The 27,324-nt window shown below is 42.7% G+C and overlaps 1 protein-coding gene across 1 annotated transcript; it reads right to left on the bottom strand.

Moving 5' to 3' along the window:
- Positions 1–11,016: 11,016 nt before the first annotated feature.
- On the bottom strand, positions 11,017–23,875 carry LOC309540021 (uncharacterized protein). Its single transcript, XM_082236600.1, has 3 exons — positions 23,815–23,875; positions 19,355–19,423; positions 11,017–14,510 (listed from the first exon to the last, which is right to left on the bottom strand). The coding sequence occupies exons 2-3, from the start codon at positions 19,406–19,408 to the stop codon at positions 12,927–12,929; spliced, it is 1,638 nt and encodes a 545-aa protein (XP_082092726.1). The 5' UTR covers positions 19,409–19,423; positions 23,815–23,875; the 3' UTR covers positions 11,017–12,926.
- Between the last annotated feature and the right edge of the window lie 3,449 nt (positions 23,876–27,324).

The following is a 27,324-nucleotide window of genomic DNA, read 5'->3' as shown; positions in this document are numbered from 1 at the left end:
CTTTCTGTCTGGACAGCCCTTCACTTCGTGGCTGCCTCAGTCGCTAGCAGAATCCGTCAGTAGGCGTTTCTTAAACCTTTTCCAGCATAAAAGCTGTTTGACCCCAAGTCTCCTCCTACTCTCCCTGCGCGGAAGTGGAGGACCCGTGCTCTCCCCGCTGGTCTCCGGCAAGGAGTCTTGGAGCCCCCTCGCCAATTCCCCCCTCTGTCCCCCTTTATCCCTGGTGTTACGCTGATTTCCTTCCCCAGCCTCTCTCCCTGCTGGGCCCTTCTCCAGCATCGCTTGAGAGCCTTGCCTCTGCCTCTGGCTCCGATGTCAGTTCCCTGACAGTATGAAACTCACTTTTTAAAGTGAGGGCCTTCTTGGTAGTGGCGCCCGCCCAGTGGAACGCCCTCCCATCAGATGTCAAAGAATTAAACAACTATATGACATTTAGAAGACATCTGAAGGCAGCCCTGCTTAGGGAAATAATATATTATTATTATTATTATTATTATTATTATTATTATTATTATTATTATTAAATTTGGGTGCTGGCAAATGAGACAAATAAACAAGATCATGTATCCCTGTTCAGTTACCCAGTTGCACACCTTAACATCCAGCCTAATTAGCAGTTCCAGAGAATTTGAAAGCTTTCTCACTATTTTATGGCATGTTAGTTGGTTCTAAGAAAGGTGTTGTGTCTGTGTGTGGTAGATTTAGGAGTTTTTTTGTATGGACCCAGCATCCTTGGGGAGGGATGCCTTTCAATAGTTTACAGAGACAAAATAAATCTCTTTCACAAGCCTTCCATTATACTTTTCACTAAGAACTTCCCTGTTGCCCTTTCTGATAAAGAGACTTTGCATAATCTGATCTCATTAGCATGGTCTGTACCAGGCTGAAGAAAAATGGGGAAAGGCATTAAGTCCAGAGGACTTTAGCTCATGGGATAACACAGCATTTTTGGTTCTTTTTCAAGGACAGCTTAGGAACCCTTAACGTCATCAGGAATATTTATAAGCCATTTTAGTTTTAACCCCTGCTTTCCAGGGAGTTTGATACATCCCCCCAACCCATCCCCCAATATATGGTGCTACTCTCCACTTGATCTTCAGATCTGTGATATGCTAAGGTTGAGTCAAAATTACTGGCCTAAGGAAATCCAGTAAGCATCCTTAATAAGCCGGGATTTGAACTTATCCCAGCCCAGGTACAATATTTCAGATAGATTCATAAAGGTAAAGGGACCCCTGACCATTAGGTCCAGTCGTGGCCGACTCTGGGGTTGCGGCGCTCACCTCGCTTTATTGGCGGAGGGAGCCGGCGTACAGCTTCCGGGTCATGTGGCCAGCATGACTAAGCCGCTTCTGGCGAACCAGAGCAACGCACGGAAACGCCGTTTACCTTCCAGTCGGAGCGGTTCCTATTTATCTACTTGCACTTTGACGTGCTTTCGAACTGCTAGGTTGGCAGGAGCAGGGACCGAGCAACGGGAGCTCACTCCGTTGCGGGGATTCGAACCACCGACCTTCTGATCGGCAAGCCCTAGGCTCTGTGGATAGATTCGTACATAATGGCAAAAACATGGTTTGTCATTTAGTGCACAGGAGAGAGTCACAGGCCTGAAGCTTCCTTTTCTCTCTTCAACTCATGTGAGAGGAGGAATTTAAAGATTCTAGTCAAACGTTCTAACAAGCTGCAGTTTTCCATTTCTTCTGAATCCAGGAAACTGTGGTTTAGGTGGGGATAAGTAATAAAAAGAGGACAGAAGAATGGAAGAAGACTGTGGAGTGGAGTGTAAGGAAATCTAACAAAGTTCTGATTTCCCCCACGAAGACTGAAATATCAAGTGTCAATTTCTTTCAACATTATTTTCTTTCAACATTCTTTCAACATATTTCTCGTTCTTTTGGTGCCCTTGCTTTGCTGGTGTCCTAAGCACGTCCTTAGCCTGCCTATTGGCTATTCCAACACTGCCAGTTATTGGTGGGGAGGTCTTCATATCCTTTTGATTTCACATTCCATAAATCGCTAAACTGCAAGGAGAAGTTTCAGCTGAGAGGGCTGTTGTTTCCTTATCTTAATCAGCCATGGAGCCTCCCCTCAGATTGTATTCTTCTCTCCGTATGTCTACTGCTTTGACAAAGAATGTGCAGAGCCATTCCAATGGCCGGGGTTGCCCCAAGGCTTTTGGAACCAAGTTGGCTGTGTCACGCTAGTGTTAACAGTTACACAAACCACTTGGTTTATTGAGGCATTTACTTCAAAGCCTAGCTGAAGCCCATTGTGCTGTTGCAAGTGAGGCCTAATTATAAGGATCTGAAGCTCAGTTTGGGTTTTGATTGAAGCTCCAGGCCAAAAATATCCTACAAAATCAAAAGTAAACCCTGTCATCTGATGCCAGCTCAGCACACTTCAAGTGGAGAAAAGAAAGGACTGGTGTTCAGCGTTCTGCTTTTTTCCATGGACCCTGAACAAGCATATTAGTCAAATGCCTGGACTGCTATGTTGTTGTTGTTTTTAACGTTCACTGAAAACATGTATAGCTTTAGTTTGTGAAGTTGTGTGATATTCTTTTAGATTTCCAAGCAGAAATATTGTGTATTTGTGGTAAATCATGAGCTTGGTGTTACATACAGCGGTACCTCGGGTTACATACACTTCAGGTTACAGACTCTGCTAACCCAGAAATATTACCTCGGGTTAAGAACTTTGCTTCAGGATGAGAACAGAAATCCTGCTCTGGCGGCGCAGCAGGAGGCCCCATTAGCTAAAGTGGTGCTTCAGGTTAAGAACAGTTTCAGGTTAAGAACGGACCTCCGGAACAAATTTAGTACGTAACCAGAGGTACCACTGTAGTCTATTGAGAGTTGACTATTGATTTTTCTTTAAAAATGTTGGTTGGTATTAAATTGAATCCAAACTGAATCTTCATGGGACATTATTCTAATATTTCTATGATGAGATCCAAAAGGAACTGAGCTGTGTGAAGACAACACCATTTAAGACAAGACCGGGTCGCCTCCAATAAATTTTGCTGCGAAGAACAAAAGACAAGATTCTCCCCTCCCTTTCCATGTACAAATGCCAACCCAACTGGCAGTTAATTTTTATTTAAATACTGGTGGTGAGCCATTGTTTACCACTGCATCTGAAGTGCAGAGTGCATTGGTTGGAACAAACTCTCTTTCTGTCTCCTAACACCTCGCTGCAAATCCCAACATTGCTGTCCAAGGCTCATTTTGCCTAATGGTAGGAACAGCCCTGAGACAAGGTAACAGGATCAGGTAGTAAGTCGGGATAGAGGAATCCATCCATTTGTCTCATTTTCACATTTTCCTTATTATAAATCCAGTCCTCCACATTTCTGCAGCAATTTGGTTTTTTTTATTAAAAAAATTGCATTATAATTTATCTGTATCTTAGTACAAATTTCTTCTAACAAACCCATTTTATATGCAACTTTGCCCAATGTTTACATTTTTGCAAGCAATCTTTGCTTATATAATGCACTTTGTATGCTAGTTGCACTCTTGTATGCATTTTTGCACACCTTACTTGATTAGAGAACTGCACTGCAAAATTCGGAGAAGCGCAAATTTCAAAGGATGCCCTTCTTATAGTTCGTGTATTGTTTTGGGAAGTGTGAATTACGATGTTTGGGGCTAATGTTCCTCTCCATCTTGAGCTCGCACAGTGCAGACTAAGACACCCCCTGTCTCTGCTGGTACTTAAAAGCAAAGGCAGGAATTGGTCTTCGCTTGACTTCCTCGCAAAAGCCATCAGGGATTTTGGCTAACAAATATGCCCACTGCATGCTTCTTCTTCTCTGCCTTCTTCGTCTTCAGTGAGGGGATGGGCAGAATTAAACTGCTGACCATTGTTCAGTCGGCCAACTGCCTCAAAAAATTCAGATAAGCACAAATTTCGAAGGACAACTTCATTTTTTAAAAAATAAAATTTTATTGGATTTTCACAATTTATATAAACACACACAATACACAATACAAACATACAAACACAAAAACCAACATGTATAGTTTCAAATCCTTATTTTCTTAAAACTTATTTCACCGACCTCCTCATACCTCCCCTTTCTGCATTCCAATTTCAAAATTTATTTCAGCAAATCCTCCCCCTTAATTTTATCTAATTGTTTCCTTTCCTTTTCTTTTACTTAATCTTTACAGCTGTAATCCACTTACTTTCTATAACCACAACATTTTAGTACTCATTAATTTTGCAATATTTCTTAAGATAAATTTTAAATTTCTTCCAATCTTCTTCCGCCGTCTCTTTCCCCTGGTCTCGGATTCTGCCGGTCATTTCAGCCAAAGCCATATAGTCTATCACCTTCATCTGCCATTCTTCCAGAGTGGGTATGTCTTGTGTTTTCCAATACTTTGCGATAAGTATTCTTGCTGCTGTTGTAGCGTACATGAAAAATGTTCTATCTTTCTTTGGCACCAATTGGCCGACAATGCCCAAGAGAAAAGCTTCTGGTTTCTTAGGGAAGGTACATTTAAGTACCTTTTTCATTTCAATATATATCATTTCCCAGAAGGCCTCGAAGGACAACTTCAGTTCACAGAAAGAGTGAATTTGCTAGATTTGCCTTTCAATGTGAACTGACAGTGATGTAAAGACACCTGCCCTGGAGAGTTTCAGCCAGTCAGATTGGACAATGCTAGGTCAGAAAAGGATTCAGAGATTGCTATGAATGTTGATTAAGCTGAAATGCAAAGAGTCTTAGATTCGTAGCCTAATATTTCTGTTCTGGACACAGGGTAAGTCCCATTGAAATCAATCATACTTAAGTAAACATGGAGAGGATTGGCTGCCCATTGTATTAAACCCTCCACTGTTTCTCTATGAAATGTCAACACATTTCTTTTGGTTAATGCTCACCAGTTTGCTTTAACTACAATGCTAATGCCAAAAATGTGGCAGAAAGGGGACACACATACACCCAATTTTAAAGTATCCTCATCCTAACCACAATTACTCAGCCTGGTTAATTTCAATTGGGTTTACTTCCAAGTAAACATTGTGGCATAAAGCTCCCCTTCTAAGCACGCCTGCTTTGAAGCCAGTTCCATTTGACTCCATGGGCTTACGTAGAAGTAAACTGCTTAATGAGGCATCTGTATTTATCCACGGAATGAAATATAGAGCAAAGCTTGGGCAAGAGACACATTAACAAAAATTCTACTTGGACGTGTTGATATTTTTAATTTCAATAATAGCTGAAGACACGGCGCAGCAAAAAATATCCCTGTACTCACAGAAGATGCCAAACCACCATGCTACTGCTGAGACATCATTCCCAGAAGACAGACCACATTTAGCTTCTAAGGAGCCTTGCTTTAAAACACCAGCCAGTTGTTTGTCCCCCCCTCCATGCAAGTGCATTCCAGTGTGGGGAAATGCAACCTCTGGGGCAGCCTGACCCACGGGTGCTCAGTATTGTCTACCCCAGGGGTCAGCAATTTTTTTAAGCAGTGGGCTGGTCCACTGTCCCTCAGACCTTGTGGTGGGCCGGAGAAGCAGCACTGGGGGGGAGCTGGAAGAAGAGGTGAGGGGGGCAAGTAGTCCTGCTCTCCAACCCCCCCAGCCCTAGCCCCAGCCCCAGCCGCTGCGCTTACCTTCCCAGGGACTGCCGCCACCACCGCCACCACCACCGGTGCTTCTGCTTCTCATGGGTAGGCAAAGCGAGTTCATCCGCTCTGCTCTCTGGCCCACAGGAGCACCAAGGCAGCGATGGTGATGGCGATGGGAGGAAGAGGCCGAGCCGCGAAGCCAGAACCCACCGCGAAGTCGAGACTTCCAGTGATGGTGACGGGAGGAAGAGGCCAAACAGTGGCAGCTCTGCCGGTGACAGGAGGAAAAGGCCAAGCGGTGGGGGCTCTGCTGGCAGTGGGAGGAAGAGGCCGAGCGGCGGCTATACCAGTCAAACGCTGTGCCTGGTTTACCTCAGCACGGCGCATGGACGTCTCTGCCAGTCAAACGCCGCTGAGGTAAACCAGGCTTTTGAGTGGCAGAGCCACCACCGCTTGGCCTCTCCCTCCTGTTGCTGTCACCAGGAGTCTTGGCTTCGTGGTGTGTTCCGGATTTGTGACGCGGGCCAGATTTACGAGCCTGGGGGGCTGCATCCGGCCCCCCGGGCCTTAGTTTGCTGACCCCTGGTCTACCCTGGCTGGCAGGATTTCAGACATGGAGCATTCCCATCCCTACCTGAAGATGCTAGGGACTGAAACGTGGACCTTCTGCATGAAAAACAGGTAGACTAAGCTACAGGTGCCTGACAGATGCACAACTTCACCACACTCAAGAGCAGTAAGAAAGCCCACAGACATCTGTCTTTTTCTTCAGCTGATGTTAAAGCTACATATTTTCTCTTGAAAATAAGGGTGCTGAGCATTCCTTGAGAATATTTCTTATTGTTTATGGAATTGGGATTTAAAGTTCACAGCATGTTACACATTGAAAGAAAATTATACGAAAATGATGTACCGGTGGTATTTAACTCCTAGTAAATAGCGATAAAATGTATTAAACATGCTCAAATGTATGCTGGGAATGTAAAGAAAAATAAGGCACCTTTTATCACATGTGATGGAATTGTAAGGTAGTAAAGGATTTTGGGAAATGATATCTAATGAGTTGAAATAACTTTTGTTAAAAAGCCTGAAGCCTTCCTTTTAGGAATTCTAGGTGCCGAAATCCCAAAGGAGCAGAAAAGACTACAGTAGTACCTCTGGTTACGTAACCCTCTGGTTACGTAAACTTCAGGATGCGAAAGTGGCAAACCTGGAAGTATTTGACTAGGTTTCACCATGCGCCCATGAGCAGAAGCAGTCCTCAGGTTGCGGAAACCTTGGGATCCGACCGGACCTCCAGAACTGATTCCGTCCACAACCGGAGGTATCAATGTATCTATGTATGCAACCACAGCTGCATGGATGCTACTGGCCCAGAGATGGAAAGAAGATAAAATTCCTACCAGAAAAAAATGGCAGATGAAGTTAATGGACTATGCTGAAATGGCTAAAATGACCGGAAGAGTCAGAAATCAGGAAGGCCAAAATTTTAACAAGGAATGGGGAAAATTTATATCTTACCTTAAAGACCATTGTAAATAATTTAAATCATTAATAGGATTGGAATATCACTTGTAGTTTAAGGTTGAATTCTGGACATAACAGAAGAAGTAAAGGATCATAAAAGATGCGGGAGGAAAGAATTAATAATTGGACCCACAAAGGGGGAGGATGGAAGTCCAGAAGATTCCTTTCGATCTTGTTTTTATGATTTATGTTATGTAAAATTTTAATTTGAAAAACCAAATAAATAAATTTTATATATAAAAAGAGAGAATTATTTCTTATTGTTATCGATCTGTTTAATTCATTTTTCAGATAATGAAAGCTCACCCCTCACACAGCAGCGGTACGTATCCCAATAATGGATATCAAGGTTAGTATTGGGCATAGAAAATGAATAAAACTTGAAATAATAATAATAATAATAATAATAATAATAATAATAATAATAATAATAATATAAGGGCAGAACTCAAAGAAGCCAAATGTTGCTGAATACTGGGGTCACCGTCTTTACCGTGTTTGCAAAGGCAATAAAGCTCCGCCATTCTATTGCAAAAGAGCCTCTTTTCTTCTGACCTCTAACTATTCGTAAATGTTGAGGTAGCTTTTCAATCAAAGCAATTTCCCAAACTTTGCTATGCCATTGTTTCAAACTGAGTCCTTTTTAAGCTTTCCCAATGACTTAAGAATATGAATGCTGGAGGTTATTTCTTTTTGGAGGGGGGGTAAGCTGAAGAGTAATAAAAGAAGCAGTGACCAAGTGTGCCAGGCCTTCAGTCCATTTCCTACAATGCCCACAACCTAGCGTTGCACAGTGCATTGTGGGACATTAAAAAGTGGGCTAGGCCCGGGAGTGCAGTGCTGTATAGAGCAGCCTTTCCTGTGCTTCCTGGGGTCGACGGAAATTGTTGTCTAGTAAATATGGAAGAGATGTGGGTGGCGCTGTGGGTTAAACCACAGAGCCTAGGACTTGTCAATCAGAAGGTCGGCGGTTCGAATCCCCGCAACGGGGTGAGCTCCTGTTACTCGGTCCCTGCTCCTGCCAACCTAGAAGTTCGAAAGCACGTCAAAGTGCAAGTAGATAAGGTAGGTAAACGGCATTTCCGTGCGCTGTTCTGGTTCTCCAGAAGCAGCTTAGTCATGCTGGCCACATGACCTGGAAGCTGTATGCCAGCTCCCTCGGCCAATAAAGCGAGATGAGCGCCGCAACCCCTGAGTCATCCGCAACTGGACCTAACAGTCAGGGGTCCCTTTACCTTTACCTAAATCTGGAAGGTAGCAGGTTGGTAGAAACTGACACAAAGCACAGTCACCACAGCAAGGAAAACCGACCCTAACAGAGTAGGGGGTTCACCAGAAGACACTTTGCCCAGTTTGTCCTCAAGCCTGAAGCCAGCCCAGAATACACGAGTCAATTGTCACTTCCAGTAAGCTCTGGAACCTGTATATTGAAGCCATATTCAGTGCTGGTGATTCACCTAAAGGCAACATGGCACCATGCAGAAAAACTTTACCGAGTACCCATGATCACTTTGACGACTCCTGCAAAGTAAAGGGACAGCTCTCCAAATTATATACGGCCCTATGGAAGGATCAGCTTGTATACTTAAACTGCACTTTCAGCTTTCTCTTGATCCCTACCCCTTGTCTATAAATACTCCATTTTTTCCCTGAAAGTAAGCATTTTAGTGAGAAAATTAGGGAGGGAAAGGAAAGGGGAATGTGGGCTGGGTTCCACTCTCGTGGAATCAAACGCCTATGAGGTGGAATCAAACGCTTTCTGAAACCAAGTCTTTTGCATGGAGGGGAAAAGAGGCGACATTACTCAGGGCAGAACCATGTATTATAAAGAAGGCAGGATGCGGCACTGCTGTGGAAGCTGCAGGACCAGCGTCCTGTTGGATCAGACCAAATCTCCACCTAACCATCTAACTTTCTCTACATTGGGCATAACTTCGCAATTTTAAATACCCGTACCATAACCCCTCCACAGCCGTGTTTTTTAAAAAATAAACTTTGCCCACCTCCCAAGAATGGGAGGGCATGTCAATCTTGTCTTTTCTCTCCGTTTCTCATTTTTAAAACCAAAAGTCCAGTCTTTCACATTTCCACATCATTTCGAAATTATTGTGTGTTTTTTTAAAGAAAACACCAGCATTTGGGTGAGAATTTCTCTTCCACGTTTTTGTATGCAATTTCACCTAATACAAATGCTTTTTGCAAAGTGATTTCCCCCAATTCATGCATTTTTGTGTCTTATTTTCCACCAATATACGCATTTATTTGCACACTTTAATCAAGCGTATGCATTTTTTGTGCACATTATTTGGATGGACTGCAAAATTCAGAGAAGTGCAGATTTCCAAGGATGGCTGGTCCATGTATTCTTCCGAGATTTGCAAATTAGGTAGATTTGCCTTTCAATGTGGACAGATTGCATTTCAATGTAAAATTCCTTACCCATTTTATTACTGCTCCCTCACCGCCCCGCCCCCCAGGTAACAGCTAGGTCAACCTACCTGATGCCCAGACCTCAAAGCTACATATACTTTCCCAGCTTCTTGTTCTTTGTAAAGTGTAGCTCCATCCTCAAAGGGCTTTCCTCAACACCATTTTCTTCCTTTCCAGTGTTTGGATTATTTATTTATTGGCATCTCACCTGTTCAGGACCTCACTGGGTTTGTTTGTTTGTTTGTTTGTTTCAGTTATATTTTATTAAATTTCAAAAGTTTCACATATACACTCCAATACATAATACAGTTTTCTTTTGTTTTGTCAACTTCCCACCCCGTTTTCCATGGTGCTTTTTCCCCATTTCTCCCCCTTTGCTGAACCCTAGCTTCTATCTTCTATGCCATAACAACAATACAATAATCTCTAATTCCTTCTGTTGCTCGTGGTTCAAATCCTGCCCGTGAACTCATCATACTATAGTATTTCTTTAAGTAATCCAAGAAAGGCTTTCATTCTTCCACAAGATTATCATCATTAGGCTCTCTTATTTTGGCTGTTAATTTTGCCAATTACCAGCCCACCACCTTACTTATTCATTCTTCTTTGGTGGGAACTTCTTAACTGGACTGGTTAAACCATGAATGTGGCCAAATACACAAAAGGGTACTATTTTGTTTAATAGCAGAAGCTTTGAATAAAGCAGCCACTGAGGCTTACAAAAGACCTTTGTTCACGGCACAGTTTGCAATCTGGACATTTAATTTTTTATTATTACTTTTCCGAAGCATGTTGAAAGCGGGGTTTTTTTTTTGTTGCTGTTCCTTTTCTGCCAGGATATTTACAGCACAGCCTGGGCTTGTCCTTCTGACAGCTTCAGCACACTAGCTTTGTTGTGTTGTCAAGTTTCCACGCCCTAGCTCAAAAAAGGAAGCCACAATCCCCAAAATAAGTAAAAAGAAAACAAATGCCCCAGAAAACCACAGAGAATACAAGAGTAAGGGATTTGTCTGCCGTCCCATTCCAGCAGGTCCCTTTCCCTCTCTCTGTAGTATTTGGAGGAGATTTCTCTCTGTGTGTGTCCAAAGCTTGTTTGAAGGAGCTACCCTGATAATAGAAATCCGCCTGAATCGATGGTGGTATCAATGTGCAGGGATATATGTCCACAGGGTTTGGTGGGTATGCATGGCAGGACAAACTTATGAGCAACATCCATTCTGCACTAAGAGGGACTGTCAGGGACTGGACCTCAGAGTCTATGGTGTCTATGGTGGAGACATCCCACCCTCCTTCTCCTGAACCATCTTGAGAAGAGGAGGCTAGTACAGTGGTACCTCGGGTTACATACGCTTCAGGTTACATACACTTCAGGTTACAGACTCTGCTAACCCAGAAATAGTACCTCGGGTTAAGAACTTTGTTTTGCTTCAGGATGAGAACAGAAATCGTGCTCCGGCAGTGTGGTGGCAGCTAAAGTGGTGCTTTAGGTTAAGAACAGTTTCAGGTGAAGAACGGACCTCCGGAACAAATTAAGTACTTAACCTGAGGTACCACTATATAGATTTACAACAGTGGTTTGCAGAAGGTCATGACTCTGAGAGAGAAGAGGGGAAAAGCTGGGAGAAAAAAGAAGAGTAAGGTGGGAAGCAGCAGAGCTGGAGCAGCTGGCTGACACATTATCATTAGAAAGCATTCCTGACCCTGCTCCTCCTGGAACCCGGCGTGCATCAAGAGTACTAGAACAGAAAACTCAGAGGCAGAAAGCACAGATCAGCCGATGCAGGGATGACGTACAATAGGAGAGATGGAGGGGGTGGGACTTTACTCAGAGAAGCGCCATTGCTGGGATGGAGAGGTATATTGAATAAAGGACTTGGTAAGAACTCTTCCTGTTATCTGCTTCTTGGCTGCCCACCAGGGGAGGGATCAGATTCCCTGAAGCCTGACAGGTACCTGCAGATGAACCACTCACTGAGCATGTGTCCTAATTTGTTTGCAAAAGGCTTCTGCATACAATGCCCACTTTGTTTACTGAGCATTCATTCTGACTTGTCTGCATGGAGGTTATATGGCCCCCACCACTCCATAGTTCTCCCACACTTTCTGGTGGATTTCCTTATCACTTTCATTTCCACAAGAAGTCTGGTGATTTTCAAAGCTGGCTTGTTGCACAAGGGGACTGGAGCGCTTTGAGCCCTAAACTTGCCAAGGCGCCGAACCACATAACACCAGTCCTGAAAGATCTACATTGGCTCCCAGTACGTTTCTGGGCATAATTCAAAGTGTTGGTGCTGAGCTTTAAAGCCCTAAATGGCCTCAGCCCAGTATACCTGAAGGAGCGCCTCCACCCCCATCGTTCAGCCCAGACACTGAGGTCCAGCTCCAAAGGCCTTCTGGCGGTTCCCTCACTGCAAGAACTGAGGTTACAGGAAACCAGGCAGAGGGCCTTCTCGGTAGTGGCCCCCGCCCTGTGGAATGCCCTCCCACCAGATGTCAAGGAAATAAACAACTATCTGACTTTTAGAAGACATCTAAAGGCAGCCCTGTTTGGGGAAGCTTTTAATATTTGATGAATTATTGTATTTAAATATTTTGCTGGAAGTCACCCAGAGTGGCTGCGGAAACCCAGCCTGTTGTATAAAAGGGAAATCGTCATTCATTGCGCCACCTACTTTTGCCTCTGGCCACGCCCACCAATGACATGTGGCTCCTGGAAGGTTGCTCAGAAAGGTAGGTGGAGATGCTTCTCCCTCCTGCCCTAGAGAAATGTAGTTTCATAATGATGGCAAATGTTTCTTCTTTAGAGGTTGCCCTCCATTTTGCTGTGGCCAAGTCAAGAGAACGATCAGGATAGAAGACACTCAAAATCTGCTCATGGATATGTGAAGGGGATATGTAGTCCAATGTGGCTGTGAGGTCCACCACGGTTGTCACATGTCACTTCCAGCTCCTCTCATGCACGGTTCCTGCACAATCAAGGTTCTAAATTGTGCAAGGAGACCCCCTGAGTACAGCAGGCTCCATGCTGCAAACATTGGTACCGAATGCGTGGGAAGCTGGAAGGAGCCACGTGACAACAATGACAAAGCTCCTTTACTGCCCCTTCATACAACTGAGCAGGGTTCATGCACCATTTGAAATGGTTGGAAATTCATCTTTAGACAGAATAATCACATTCGCCTTCCGTGCCTCGCGGAGGAAGGCAGCCATTTCAATTGTGAAAGGCGCTTTGGAACACCACAAAATATTGCCTCAGTACTACAGGACCTGCTGTCTCCTTTCACTCCCCCTATTGCAATTTTGTCCCAAATTCTACCAATTTGCCTTATTAGTACTGATATCTATGGGTGGCACCAGTATCTATGGGTGGCACCAGTATCTCACTTATTTGGAAGTGCTAGAATTATTGGAATCACTAGAGTCACTGGAGGTGCTGCTGTCATTGGAACTATCAGAATCAGTGGGATCAGTGGAGCTGCTGGAATCACTTTGCCCACTGGAGTCACTGGAGTCAGAAGAGTTGCTAGAATCACTAGAGTCACTGGAATCACTAGTCTCAGAAGTATTACTTGAGTCACTGGAGCTGCTGGAGTCACTGGAGTCACTAGAGTCACTAGAACTGCTAGAGTCACTGGAATCACTGGAGTCACTAGAGTCACTGGAACTGCTAGAGTCACTGGAATCACTGGAACTACTGGAGTCACTAGAGTCACTGGAACTCCCGGAGTCACTAGAGTCACTGGAACTGCTGGAGTCACTGGAATCACTGGAACTGCTAGAGCCACTAGAGTCACTGGAACTGCTGGAGTCACTGGAATCACTGGAGTCATTGGAGTCACTAGAATCACTGGAACTGCTGGAGTCACTGGAGGTGCTAGAATCACTGGAGTCACTAGAGTCACTAGAATCACTGGAACTGCTGGAGTCACTAGAGTCACTAGAATCACTGGAACTGCTGGAGTCACTGGAGGTGCTAGAATCACTGGAGTCACTAGAGTCACTAGAATCACTGGAACTGCTGGAGTCACTAGAGTCACTAGAATCACTGGAACTGCTGGAGTCACTAGAGTCACTAGAATCACTGAAACTGCTGGAGTCACTGGAGGTGCTAGAATCACTGGAGTCACTAGAATCACTGGAACTGCTAGAGTCACTGGAATCACTAGAACTGCTGGAGTCACTAGAGTCACTGGAACTGCTGGAGTCAGGGGACCCATTGGAGTACTCTGGGCTTCCAGAGTTCCCTGAAGTGCTGGCCTGTTTCACCTCTTCCTCGTTTGAACCACTTGAACTATTTGGTTCTCCAGGCTGCTGACTGAAATTGCTCTGGCTCTCCACCTGCTGACTAGACTCAGAGTCATCAGTACGACCTGGGTCATCTCCTTGCATGCCTTCATCACTGAAATGGTAGCTGTTCAGATGATAAGGGACATTTTTTCTCACGTCAAACTCACGGCTGGCCTCGAAATCCTTGATGTGCTGTTTGCCAGCAAACAGAGCTGCTTCCGAAACGATGGACTCCCTTGTGGTCAACACTGGAGCATGAACTGCATTCTTCTCTCTCAAATGCTGTGAGCCATTTTGTTCCGCATTGCTAATCGTTTTGAGAAGCGCTACATCCTGGCTGTCAACCTCTTTCTCTGTTGGATATTCAACATAGGTCTCCCTGGGTTTTTCCGTGTTGGGCTGACTGTGGCCTTTGGCCTGCACAAAGCTGTTGTCCTCATGGAGCAACAGGCTCTCGGTTTCATGAGGATAGCCTCCTTGGGAACGGATAGGATCGGCTGTAGAAACTTCTTCAGGAATGGCATATTCTTTGGTGAGATCCAGAAATATTTCTCCTTCCTGGTGACCCTCATCTTCATTCTGCTGGTTCCCATTCGTAACGGCAGAGCTGGTCTCTAATACTCCTTTATCTGCATTATTGGCCTCATAGCCTCTCCTGAATAGAATTCCACTTCTCTGGATCTGTCACATGGAAGCAAAATAAAACATCAGTGTGTTAAGTCAATTCAAAGGTATATATGGAATCTCCAGAAAAAGGAGGAGGTAGTCAGTTTAAATCCTGCCATATTGACACCAATACATTCACTAATTGCTCCTAAGTACCAGGACATTTATGAAACTCACCAGGGCCAACATTTCCTACCTTTCTAGCGCTAGGCAAAGGTGTATCCCCCCCCCGATATTTTTTTTAATGCTTTTTATTGATTTTTCAAAACAAAAATAAAGCATATACTCTTACATTCAACATTTTTGGGTCTACTTATTTACCATGCGCATTATCGCGCCCGGACTTCCCTCCTTCCCTACATTGGCTTTCACAATTAACATCCTCTCTTACAGATTCTTATTTACACTCTTTCCACGTCACAATATTTATATTAACCCTGCTTCAGTCTTTAAGCTTCTACAATTATTCCGTATGTACTCAACAAATTTACTCCGCTCCTCTTCGAACTTTGTTACTTTTTGGTTCCAAATCTTGTAGGTCATTTTCGCCAATTCTACGTATTCAAACATTTTCGTCTGCCACTCCATTAAAGTTGGGATTTCCTGGGTTTTCCATTTTTGAGCCACTAGAATCCTAGCGGAGGTCGTGGCGTACATAAATAATTTATGATCCTCTTTTCTTAATTCATCCCCTATTATCTCTAGCAAAAAAAGCCTCTGGTTTCTTTGGGAAAGTGTATTTAAAAAGTTTTTTCATTTCGTTATAAATCATGTCCCAGAATTTTTTCATTTTTTCACATGTCCACCACATGTGTATACTATACCTGCAGGGACTTGGGAGGCATTTTTCCAATCTTCATATTCAGCTCTGCCTTTGACACAGCCACTAATACAGTGTGCGGCAGGTGATGAGTGGCCTCCGGTGTCGGTTGCGGAGATTAGGAGGCTTATTCAGGCACTCAAATACAGAAAAGCCCCGGGAGCAGATAACATCTCTCCTGAACTTCTCAAAGCCAATATTGACTGGTGGGCCCCAGTCCTTGCCACCCTTTTCACCAGCATAGATCAAACAGCAATAATACCAGAGGACTGGGGATTGGCAATCATCGTTCCCATATTCAAGAAAGGCTGTAAACTTGATCCAGCCAATTACAGACCAATCAGTCTCTTAAGCATCATCAGCAAACTTTATGCAACTCACTTACGTGAAAAGTTTGCGGACTGGCTGGAACAGGAGCACATCCTAAAGGAAGCCCAGGCTGGTTTCAGGGCACATAGATCAACTCTAGACCAAGGACTGGTATTGCAACATCTAGTGGAGAAATACACCTCAAAGAAAGGAGGCTCTCTCTATGTAGCCTTTATAGATTTCAAATCAGCCTTCGACTCGATACCCCGGCACAGACTTTGGGAAAAACTAAATGTCACAAACATCGATAGACGTCTTTTGCTTCTTATCCGTAGACTACATGAAAATACTCGGATCCGTGTTAGATGCGACCGTTATGGGAACCTATCAAAGGAAATCCAAAGTTCCCATGGTGTCAAGCAAGGCTGTGTTCTTGCCCCTATTCTTTTTAACTTCTATATAAACTCCTTAGTCGGAAAGATGGAGGAAGCAAGTACTCATTCCCCAAATCTAAATAATACACCAATCCCGGTCCTTTTGTACGCGGATGATGCGGCACTTATTTCCTTCTCTTGTGTGGGTCTAAGAAAACTTTTACGAGCTCTTACAGAGTATTGCGAAGTTGAACACCTAATAATAAACTACACCAAATCAAAAATTATGGTGTTCTCCAAGAGAAAACTCCGACATAAATGGAAAATTAATAACCAACCTATTGAGCAAGTAACATCTTTTAGATATCTTGGAATAATTTTTGATGAGAAGGGATCTTGGTGCCATCAGATTAAGAATTCCATTGTAAATGCGCAAAGATCTTCCAGAGCTATCATAAGATTCTTTTACAGAAAAGGAGGTCAATATGTTCCCGCTGCCTCCCAGGTCTTTGTTGCAAAAATACTTCCACAATTGACGTATGGCACCCAGATATTTAATTGTCAAAAACTCAAGTCCCTGGAATCTGTACAAACTAAATTTTATCGTTCCCTACTAGGGTTACCTACCTGTGTCTCTAACACTGCCGTTAGGCTGGAGGTTGGCCAACTCCCTATTAATGCCAGGATATGGATCCTGAAGATTCACTTCTGGCTAAAACTCATATTTTTCCCAGTGGGAGTGGCTCCATTGACTCTACTAGACCCGTTCCAGTCTAAATGGAGATTGTCGCTCTATGAAAAATTGAGGGGCCTGGGGCTTTCCTCACAAGAACTTATAGCCTCAGGCTTTGAAAAGGCTAAAATGATGGTGAGCCAGCGAATAGGAGATGTAGAGCTTCAGGACCATATGAGCAAGATAGATAAATATCCAGCTATCCAAGATTATGGAAAAGGGTTTAACCTAACCCCATATTTGATGGACCTACAAATCGCAAAATATAGGCGGGCGTTTACCCTTACTAGATTTGATGTATTGCCATCTGCCTTACTAAAGGGCAGATACGAGGGCACACCCTATGCTGAACGAGTTTGCCCATGTGGTCTGAAGGAGGTGGAAACGGCTTCACATGTGCTGTTACACTGCGACCTTTACGGGGATATCAGGTTACTGTTTATCTCCCCTATCGTTCAGAAATTTCCAGGTCGATCTGAATCTCAGCGGCTGAAAATCCTACTAGGAGACAAAAACCCAGAAGTAACATTGAAAGTGGCCAAGTTTTCTGCGGCCGCGATCAAGCGGAGGGCATTAGCTGTAAAAAAGTAAAAGATCTGACCCCTGGATAAGCCCCCCCCTTTTTTAAGCCCATACATATACTGTAGTGCATATATGAGTATGTATATGTGTGTGTGTGTGTGTGTGTGTGTGTGTGTGTGTGTTGTTTTTATGTATAATTTTACAACTTTTAACTGACACCATCATTCCCTTGTAAATTATTGCTGCCTTTTATGTTTTTTTTTTTCTTTCCTTTCTTCTGGTCTATGACCGTAATAAATTTATTCAATTCAATTCAATTCAATTCACATGTCCACCACATGTGAAAAAATTCACCATCTTTTAATTTACACTTCCAACAAGCTTTGTTACTCACTCTGTACATTTTTGCTAGTTTAACCGAAGTGATATACCACCGGTACATCATTTTCATTAAATTTTCTTTTAAAGTAGAACTCGCCGCAAACCTCACACCTTCATTCCATAACTTTACCCAGTTATCATAATCAATATTATAACCAAAATCGACTGCCCATTTTATCGTAACTTCTTTTTGTTATAAAGATTTTAAAGGCTTTATTAAACTTTTTGCTGCTGTTTTAGGCTTCTTTTTATTTGCCATTATTGGTTGTATTTTGTATACCGTACTTGTCTCTTTTTGTAAAGTGCTATTGATGCTGAGCAGAAAGGCAGTATATGGCCCCATCTGCATTGTACTTTTAAAGCAACATCATACCACTTTAGCCGAAGAATCCTGGGAATTGTAGTTTGTTAAGGGTGCTGAGAGTTGTTAGGGGGCACCTATTCCCCTCACAGAACTACAATTCCCAGAGTTCCCTGGGAAGAGGAATTGGTTGTTAAACCACACCAAGGAATGTAACTTTAACAAGCTACAGTTCCCAGTATTCTTAGGGATAGGGAAACTATGACTGTTTGATACCGCTTTAAATATACACTGCAGAAGGGCCAGGAAGCCCATTAGTCAGCTATTGTTTATATCCTGCTGTTCTGCAGTCACACTCCAAGTAGCAGTCAACAACAAGAAACATACCTAGAAACCAATCGATAAGATTAAAACAATTTGAATGCAATATATGATACACAGCTAAAAAAGAAAACTGAAGAAATTGAGATGACTCAGACGGTAGAGCGTGACACACTTAATCTCCCAGTATGTTTCCGAGCACAATTCAAAGTGTTAGTGCTGACCTTTAAAGCCCTAAATGGCCTCGGTCCAGTATACATGAAGGAGTGTCTCCACCCCCATCGTCCAGCCTGAACAGTGAGGTCCAGTTCCAAGGGCCTTCTGGTGGTTCCCTCACTGCGAGAAGTGAGGTTACAGGGAACCAGGCAGAGGGCCTTCTTGGTAGTGGTGCCTGCCCTGTGGAACGCCCTCCCAGCAGTTGTCAAGGCAATAAACAACTATTTTACTTTTAAAAGACAACTGAAGGCGGCCCTGTTTAGGGAAGTTTTCAATGTCTGACACTGTATTGTTTTTAATATTCAGTTGGAAACTGCCCAGAGTGGCTGGGGAAACCCAGCCAGATGGGCGGGGTACATTATTATTATTATTATTATTATTATTATTATTATTATTATTATCTCAGGTTCATGTGTTTGAGCCACACATTAGGCAGAAGATTCCTGCGTTGCAGGGAGAAAACTAAATAACCCTTGTGGTCCCTTCCAACTCTATGATTCTGTGATTGTGGGTAAAATAGCAAAGTCCATCAAATGGATGTCAATAGCATGTCAGAATGAACAGGTTTTCCATTCTTGTTGAAAGGCGCTACCATGGAACTCCTGGGTTTCCCAAAGAATTAAGTCCATTTTCTGCAAAGAACTTATGCAAGCCAGCTAGTTTTCAAGCAGGCAAGTATTGCAATTTGCAGGACTCTTAAGATGTTTAAAGACTGAAGCATTTTGGATTGCATCCAACAGAACTTAGCTGTGAAAGAAAGCAAGGCGGAAGGCAATGTTCAGTCATGAAAGACCTGCTCTTGTAGGCTGAGCAGAAGCTAGGAACGTTCCTTAAAACTTTTATTTATCTGGTGTTAAGACTTTTCATATTTTGTATACTTACCGGGGAAGCAATGGCTATACCAATGATATATATCAGCAAAAGCAGAGTCTTCATGCTTGGGATTGCTTTCTGTGAGGAAATGGAAAATGTATTATATATTTCACTACTAACACTGAGTATTTAATTACATAGCAGAGATATACAAGGAAGGCTCATATAGGTTGCATTGGGGCAGGGGGGCTATGCCAGAAGAACCAACAAGTGAACCATTAGGGGAAATAACTAAATAACGAAAAAGTATTATTCATATTGACCAACAATCAAAACTGACATTATAATATTGCCATAGAATGCAAATAGCACCCTCAGTTGAAGTATATAAAAATCCCAACAGAACAACTATGCAACAAGTATAAAAGCAGATGTGTTATGTAAGATTAGTTTTGAGGATCTGATCGAAGCCTCTGAAATTAGAAAAAGTAGGATAATTTTTTCAAATATAAATAAAGTGGACGTATACAAAAATGAACATTATTTTCCATCTTACCGTAGGCTTCATTTCATTTCAAAAAATAAAATTTTATTTTATTGTTTATTATTGTTTATATTTTGAATTCTTTTTTTGCCAACTTAGCAGTTGGAAAGCACACCAGTGCAAGTAGATAAATAGGAACTGCTGCGACGGGAAGGTAAATGGCATTTCCGTGTGCTCTGGTTTCCGTCATGGTGTTCCGTTGCGTCAGAAGCTGTTTAGTCCACATGACCCGGAAAGCTGTCTGTGGACAAATGCTGGCTCCCTTGGCCTGAAATGCAAGATGAGTGCCACAATCCCATAGTCGCCTTTGACTGGACTTAACCATCCTGGGGTCCTTTACCTCTACTCTTTTTTTGCCTTTTACCTCATATTTTGAATCAGAGACAACGAAGAACAGAGTTTGGCACATCATTACGTGTAACACAGACTCCCTGGGCTCCCTGAAAGGTGGCAGTACTATTCTGAGACAAGCCACTACCCGTCTGAAAATATACCAGCCTCTCCAAAAAGGGACAGAATTCTTGGAAATGTAGAAGTCTGCTGAATGCAAAATGTAGCCCTCACAATTACATTAAGTCCTTGCTTCTACCATGTCGTTTATATATAGGACAGAGCCCCCTGGGTGGCTGAAACTGAGCTCTGACTGTGAGGGCTCCTAATCTGTTATTTCCTCTCTCTAGAATATTTGACGGGAATTAGGGTGAGAACTGTATGTTGCAAGTGCAGGGTATTTGCATGCAATCCTATAAAATCCTCTTTGTTGCTCACCTGCCGGTCTCAATAAGCCTGTTGAGACTATTTAATATGATACAGAGTAATAATTTTACTGCCTGAGTAATAATACATTTTCCTTGCAAAGTCCAGGATCTAGGTTTCCTTTCTTGTGTTGAGAGAGTGACACAATGACAAACAAACCTAGTCACTTTTTAGACTGATTAATGTTCACTGCCCAGTCTTCCAAAAGTGTAAATTACGCTGAAAACATCTGGCAGGGGTAACAATAAACACTGCTGCAGCTGGCAGAGGTTTTTTGCTTTCCTTTTTTTTTGTTCTCTAGCAGCAGAGCACTAAATGTACACATCTAGGCCTCAATTATTGACACCAGGCCTGGGGCTTGATGTGCCACCCAAGACCAGAGAAGCCACATCAGTTGGTTAATCATAACTTCTATGGCTGACTAGAGGATTCTGCATGAAGCAAAGGGCAATCTTAGCTGGGCATTTCCCAGCTAGCACAGGGTTCTAGGCGTTGCAAAACCACAGGGGAGGCAGAAAACTCATAATAATGGGTTTCCTTCGGTCATGAGTGTGACATCCCCATTTAGGTGGAGAAAATGCTCTCCTTCTGTGGCTGGAAAGAAAGAAAGAAAGCTACAGGGGAAATCTCCAGACACATGAGAAAGTCCACTATTCCATATGGTAAAAAAGGAGGGCTGGGGGAAACCAATGTTCTCTTTTGAAAATAGCTAAGAGTCAATTATTGTGCATGGTTTAAACCAATGTACCTATTGAGAAATTCTTTTCAAACCATTTTTGGTTTTTACAGTTTCCACAGACGGGTGGGTGATTCACAAGCAATCGCCAAGGGAGTCAAGAGGGTTTTGTTGGTAAGCATTACCCAAAGGGCCACAGTTCAGTGGTTGAACATCTGCATCCCAATTTTCCATTGCCAGCATCTTCATGCAGGGCAGGGAGAGACCCTGGTCCAAAGTCTTATAGTCATGGCTAGTCAGTGTGGACCATACTGAGCTAGATGGACCAAGGATCTGATTCCATATAATGTAGCTCCCTATGTCCATATGTTCCAAATGGAAATGTAAGCAGATACTTCAGAGGAACCTTTAGAAAGGGGAACCCGAGATGAACCAAGTTTTAATGAAATCTAAAGTTTGCATTCTTTGTAGTATCAGTCACTGAATCAGATGGCCACATCTTAATGTGGTAAGCTTCCTGCCACTAAACCTGGGTAACTCCCCCACTCAAAACCTATTAGAGAGCCAGCGTGGTGTTGTGGTTAAGAACGGTAGTCTCGTAATCTGGTGAACCGGGTTCGCATCTCCGCTCCTCCACATGCAGCTGCTGGGTGACCTTGGGCCAGTCACACTTCTCTGAAGTCTCTCAGCCCCACTCACCTCACAGAGTGTTTGTTGTGGGGGAGGAAGGGAAAATGAGATTGTTAGCCGCTTTGAGACTCCTTCGGGTAGTGACAAAGCGGGATATCAAATCAAACTCAAAAAACAAATGGGGGGGGAATTCTGGAGGGCACAGCAGGAGCAAAGTATATTTCTAGGTGGACAAAAACAAACAAACAAGTAAGGCAATCTTGTAGGTAAACTGGTCCCAAGTATTTAAGGGCTTCGTATACTAATGGTAATAAGGGACACAGAGCCTAGGACTTGCCGATCAGAAGGTCAGTGGTTCGAATCCCCGCAACGGGGTGAGCTCCTGTTGCTCAGTCCCTGCTCCTGCCAACCTAGCAGTTTGAAAGCACGTCAAAGTGCAAGTAGATAAATAGGTACCGCTCCGGTGGGAAGGTAAACGGCATTTCCGTGCGCTGCTCTGGTTTGCCAGAAGCAGCTTAGTCATGCTGGCCACATGACCTGGAAAGTGTACGCCGGCTCCCTCGGTCAATAAAGCGAGATGAGCACCGCAACCTCAGAGTCGGTCACAACTGGACCTAATGGTCAGGGGTCCCTTTACCTTTACCTTTATACTAATGGTAACACATTGAACCTGAACTGGTAGGAATTCAGAAATGGAGGGCATGTGGGGGATGAGCTCATTGCTTGTGGGGGCTGCTTGCCCCCTGTCTAGCACCACCAATGCAATCTAGACATGGATTTCATGTGCAGAGACTGTGTGTGTGTGTGTGTTTACTTTTAAAGTCAAATAGCATCATGGGGAGCCTGATAATTATCAACATTGCAGCACACACAGTGGGAAAAGTTAACATTTTCCTCCCCTGCTGTGGTCATGAAGAGAATCCTGCTCCTGAAGCCAGCATTTGCTTTGGAGGGGAAGTCCCTGAGTGTTGTCAATGAGCAGCATCCAAAGGGGGGATTTTCCTCAAGACCACAGCGAGGGAGGAAAGAGTTACATTTCACCTCTGTCCCAATGTCGGCACCACCAGCTGATGCTATTTGCATTTTTATTAAAACAACAACAACAACCCAGAGACATTTTAGATGCAATAATGCATTTGATATCATACATATCATGCATGAGTTTGACCAAACTGCGGGAGGCAGTGGAAGACAGGAGTGCCTGGCGTGCTCTGGTCCATGGGTCACGAAGAGTCGGACACCACTAAACGACGAAACAGCAACAACATATTGTAGACCTAAGTAAGACCATTGCTTCTTCTGATCCAGAATTGCTTGCTCTGGTGGTGTCCGCATTAAGCAGGTATCTCTCCCAGTTCTGCTACTTGAGAAAGTTTATTTTTCAATGGCGATGCCAGAGATGGAACCTGGAACCTTCTGAATGGACCATAGCACAGGGGCTGCTATTGCCATAGTGATGATCTCCTACCAACCTGTCCTTATCCGAGGATGCCACATTTTTAAAAAAATATGGCTCCTGTGCCTTTATCTGCATTTACAGCAAACAGAAATTCAACAGGGAGCATCCCTCTTCACAACTTCTCCCTGCTGGGAAAAGCTGAAGCTGTTGAGATTTCTGCCTGCTGAGTAGAAATGATCATGTAAACTGATGATACATATAATTGTGTGATAAATTTGCAAAGTACCTCTACCTCCTTCCAGTAAACCACAGAATGCTAATTGCTGTTAACCTTCCTATGCAAAATTGTTGATTTTTTTTTTTAAAGCAGCTTTGCTACCTGCTAAACATCAATGCACTCATACAAATGATCACTGTATTGGTTGTAGGAAATATTTGATATGTATACATTGTTTGTCGTTTTACAAAATTAAATAAATTCAGCGAGAAACCGTCTGTTTCAAAGTAAAGCACGTTCCACTTACCTTCTTTGCTGTGCTGCAGTGAACAATCTTAAAATCATTAGTGATGTTTTTTTGATGCCTCTGTGCCTCAGTTCTCTGAGGTAAGGACCCACGGAAGTACCCTGCAAGAATTTAAATCGTGTTTTAGCTTCTAGGCAACCAATCAAAGCCTAGCAACTTAACTGTGACTTCACACAGGGTCTTAAGCAAAAACCCACTAATCCCCCCCCTTTTGTCCTTGAAATGATTATGTGCCTTTGCACTAAATTGAAATTCTCCACTTCTTCCCCACTCAGGCAGAATGCTAGATAAGTATATTCCATGGCTTGTTTTTGCAAGATAATATATATTATGAATGCCAGGCAAATCCCCGCTTCTGTGATTACTATATTCCTTTACCTACGTTTTTCCTTTTGAGATATTCAGGTGCATTCTAACTGAAAGGTAAAATTTTAGTGGCACTCCTGATCCGGTTAACTTACATGTCAGCCTACCATTTAATAGCTATTTTTTTGTGTGATGCTCCATAATCAAATCTTCTAGCCTGGCTATTGTCACAACCCTTCCACTTGTTCAGACAACCAGGTTTCCCACTGCAATGTCCCTTGATTTTTTGCAGTGATCAAAGCCTTCTCGGCAGCTACTTTTTTTACCCATCACTTAGCATCCCATCTCTGAATAGATGATAGACTTTAGCCACGCTAGGTTTTCGCACATGCAGTCAAACAAACTGTGTTTTCACCACACAGCTGGTCCTGGTTTTTCAGTGCATGCTGACATTTTGCGATGTCACAGCTGACAAACCATTGGAAACCTTTGTGGTGGCACAGCAAACTTTCAATATTCACCAAACAATTGGAATGTGGAAGGGCTTTGAAGCAGCCCTGTTAATGAAGTCATGTTTCATTAAAGTCTCACGTATTTAGGGCCTCAAAATCTTTGAAAGAAAGAAGGTACCATAGAAAAGAATTTCCCCCAGAAGAACAATGTCCAAAACTCATTGGGAGTCAGCTTGTCAATAAACCTTTCTCTCTTTTTTCCACCAAATAGTTACTTTAAAAAAAAAAGTGTTTGTTATATATTTAACTGTACAAACTCTAACCGATAATAGAGGGTGGGGTTTTTTTTAATATAAAAGATCTAATCATTGTATGTTCAGGTTAAAAATCTATAGAGTCATCGTGTTCACAATCACCTTAACATTACAGAAAAATGCTGAATATGCAGCCAATGACCTCTCCCTCAGTTTTGGACATATGTCCAATTTTGTCCATGAATTTGCCTTATACACCTTTGAATCCACTTAATGCTAAGGACAAGCAAATTCCATAAACCGGTCATTTAAATAAGTGCTTCCTGAGGTTTTCCCGGACATAACTGAATTTCCTGGACATAACCGAAAATCAGCAAAAATACGGGCGTATGGCAACCCAAAAATTTGGGTCAGTAGAGAAAGATTTCTGGTTGCTGGGCAGAGCCATCCCAGAAGGCCACAGACCTAGTTACAGTGTGAACAGCATCCATTCTTTACAAGCCTAGATGACCCTCATGGTTTCTTCCAATCTACAATTCTATAATTCTATTATCATTATTTGTATGTTGCTTGCTCTATGAGCTGCCCAGAGAACTCTTTTCATGGGGCAGCTATAAAAATGTAAAAAATAAGCACAGGGTTGTGTGAAACTGTTCCGACATTTTTATTGCTCATTTCTGACTTCACATTAACTTTTCAGCTTTCTCCCTTTCTTTTTAAATAAAAAGAAATCATACTAACGAAATATAAAATATAAAGACCTTTTTCTAGCAAAGTAGCTCCTGGATCTGCTTTCTTTTCTTTTTTTTTAAGCCACTGGTGTGTTTGTTCAAAATAGTTATTATATACTATATTGTAGATTTTGCAGGTATGTGATATATATACCTAATGGGCACCCTTGAGGGAACAGTAGTCATTACACTATTGAAAAGCGAAGCCCTGGAGGCTCTGATGAAATTATAGATTTGCATTCTCAGGAAGCCAGGGCTTCAAATAGGAAGGGAAGTCTGCCACCATTCAGCAGGTAGACAAAGTGCTTGTTTGTAGGAGTCCCTTCTGCTAACAAACAGCCATTTCCCAGGTTTTATTGAAGGGATATAAGACAAGCCACCCTCAGATGCTCTAATTTTTCTGCTCTCTTAAATCAGTGGCACTCAGTGAGTAGGAAGAGATGGAATTGCCATATTTGTTCATCTACCCCAGTGCCTCTCACAACCTAGTGTCCTACAGGCTAGAGCTGATGGGAGCTGGCTAGAGCTGATGGGAACTGTGGTCCAAAACATCTAGACAGTAATAGGTTGGGGAAGGCTGATGGAGCTCCTATTGTCCACTCCAGCCTCCTCAGCTGCCCTCTAGATGTCTGGGCCTTTAGTGTAGTAGCTGCCATGTGTCTGGAATTTCCTGAACATATATGCGATCCGTGAGCCGAAAATAGTGTCTGGGCGGAATTTACAGTAACCAGTTGAAATGTTCAGGCGCATGACATCAGAAGTGTTGTTTTTTGACGAATTTCCTTTAAAAATAGCTTAAAAACGGAATTTTTGAAATATGATATTTCCCAGTCTGTATCTGTATTGGAGTTGTTTTGAATATGTTTTTGTTGTTACAGGGGCGTGGGGGGGGTAGAAAAGAGAATTCCCAGAATGCCACAATCCAGGTTTGGGGCAAGTACTCTCTTGTGAGATAAGCCCAGCAGAGATTTAAAAGCACAAAATATGCAGCAAAGTAAAGCATGGGAATATAGGCTGTTAGACCTTCCAAATATGCCCTGCCAAACTCCTTTCAATGTTTCTCACTTCCCGTAGCATACTACACATTTAGTAAAATGGTTTACTTACAAATTCTTCAAAGATCTGGTCCATGTGCTTTTTCCATACCTCAGTCAGAAAAGTTGCACAGGCAGTAAAACCTGATTCAGTTAACAAAGTGGTGAAAGTTCCTAAATTATTGGCATAGGAACACAAGAATGGCTGTTGAGAACCATACCAGCTTAGCCTCTTCACATGCTGAGTTCATCAGGTAGACTAGAGAGGGAACAAAGGCTTGATTACCTAGTTCTTTGTAATGTGAGAGGAAGTGAACATCGCTAAGCCTGGCTGCACAGATTACTCTGTCTATAGCAAGGTTTCCCAAACCTGGGTCTCCAGCTGTTTTTGGACTACAACTCCCATCATACCAAGTTAGCAGGACCAATGGTCAGGGATGATGGAAATTGTAGTTCAGGAAGGTTGGGATATAAATCAATTAAATAAACAAATAAATATGAACACACAGAATTTATTAGAGGGAGAGAAGCAGACAAGAGACATATTTTTTAAAGATAAGTGAACTCTTCTAATTAAATTTATGAAGAATAGATATAAAGTAAAGTTTCTCTGTGTGGATAAATATACATATATATAGTAGCATGTATTTAAGTATTTGATGTAATTACATTATATTTCTGATATTTAATAAAAGTTAATAATATTGATAATAATTACAACAATGATGCATTT

Source organism: Podarcis vaucheri (assembly GCF_965113315.1).
Source record: "Podarcis vaucheri genome assembly, chromosome: 9".
Taxonomy (NCBI): domain Eukaryota; kingdom Metazoa; phylum Chordata; class Lepidosauria; order Squamata; family Lacertidae; genus Podarcis; species Podarcis vaucheri.
Note: the sequence above shows the minus strand (reverse complement) of the source record. Positions and strands in the feature narration are given on the sequence as shown.

Excerpts from the sequence above, each read along its gene's own strand:
- LOC309540021 (XM_082236600.1), bottom strand. The coding sequence starts at position 19,408 with ATGAAGACTCTGCTTTTGCTGATATATATCATTGGTATAGCCATTGCT. Across the intron at positions 14,511-19,354 it reads GTATAGCCATTGCTTCCCCG|ATCCAGAGAAGTGGAATTCT; the intron begins GTAAGTATACAA and ends TCCATGTGACAG.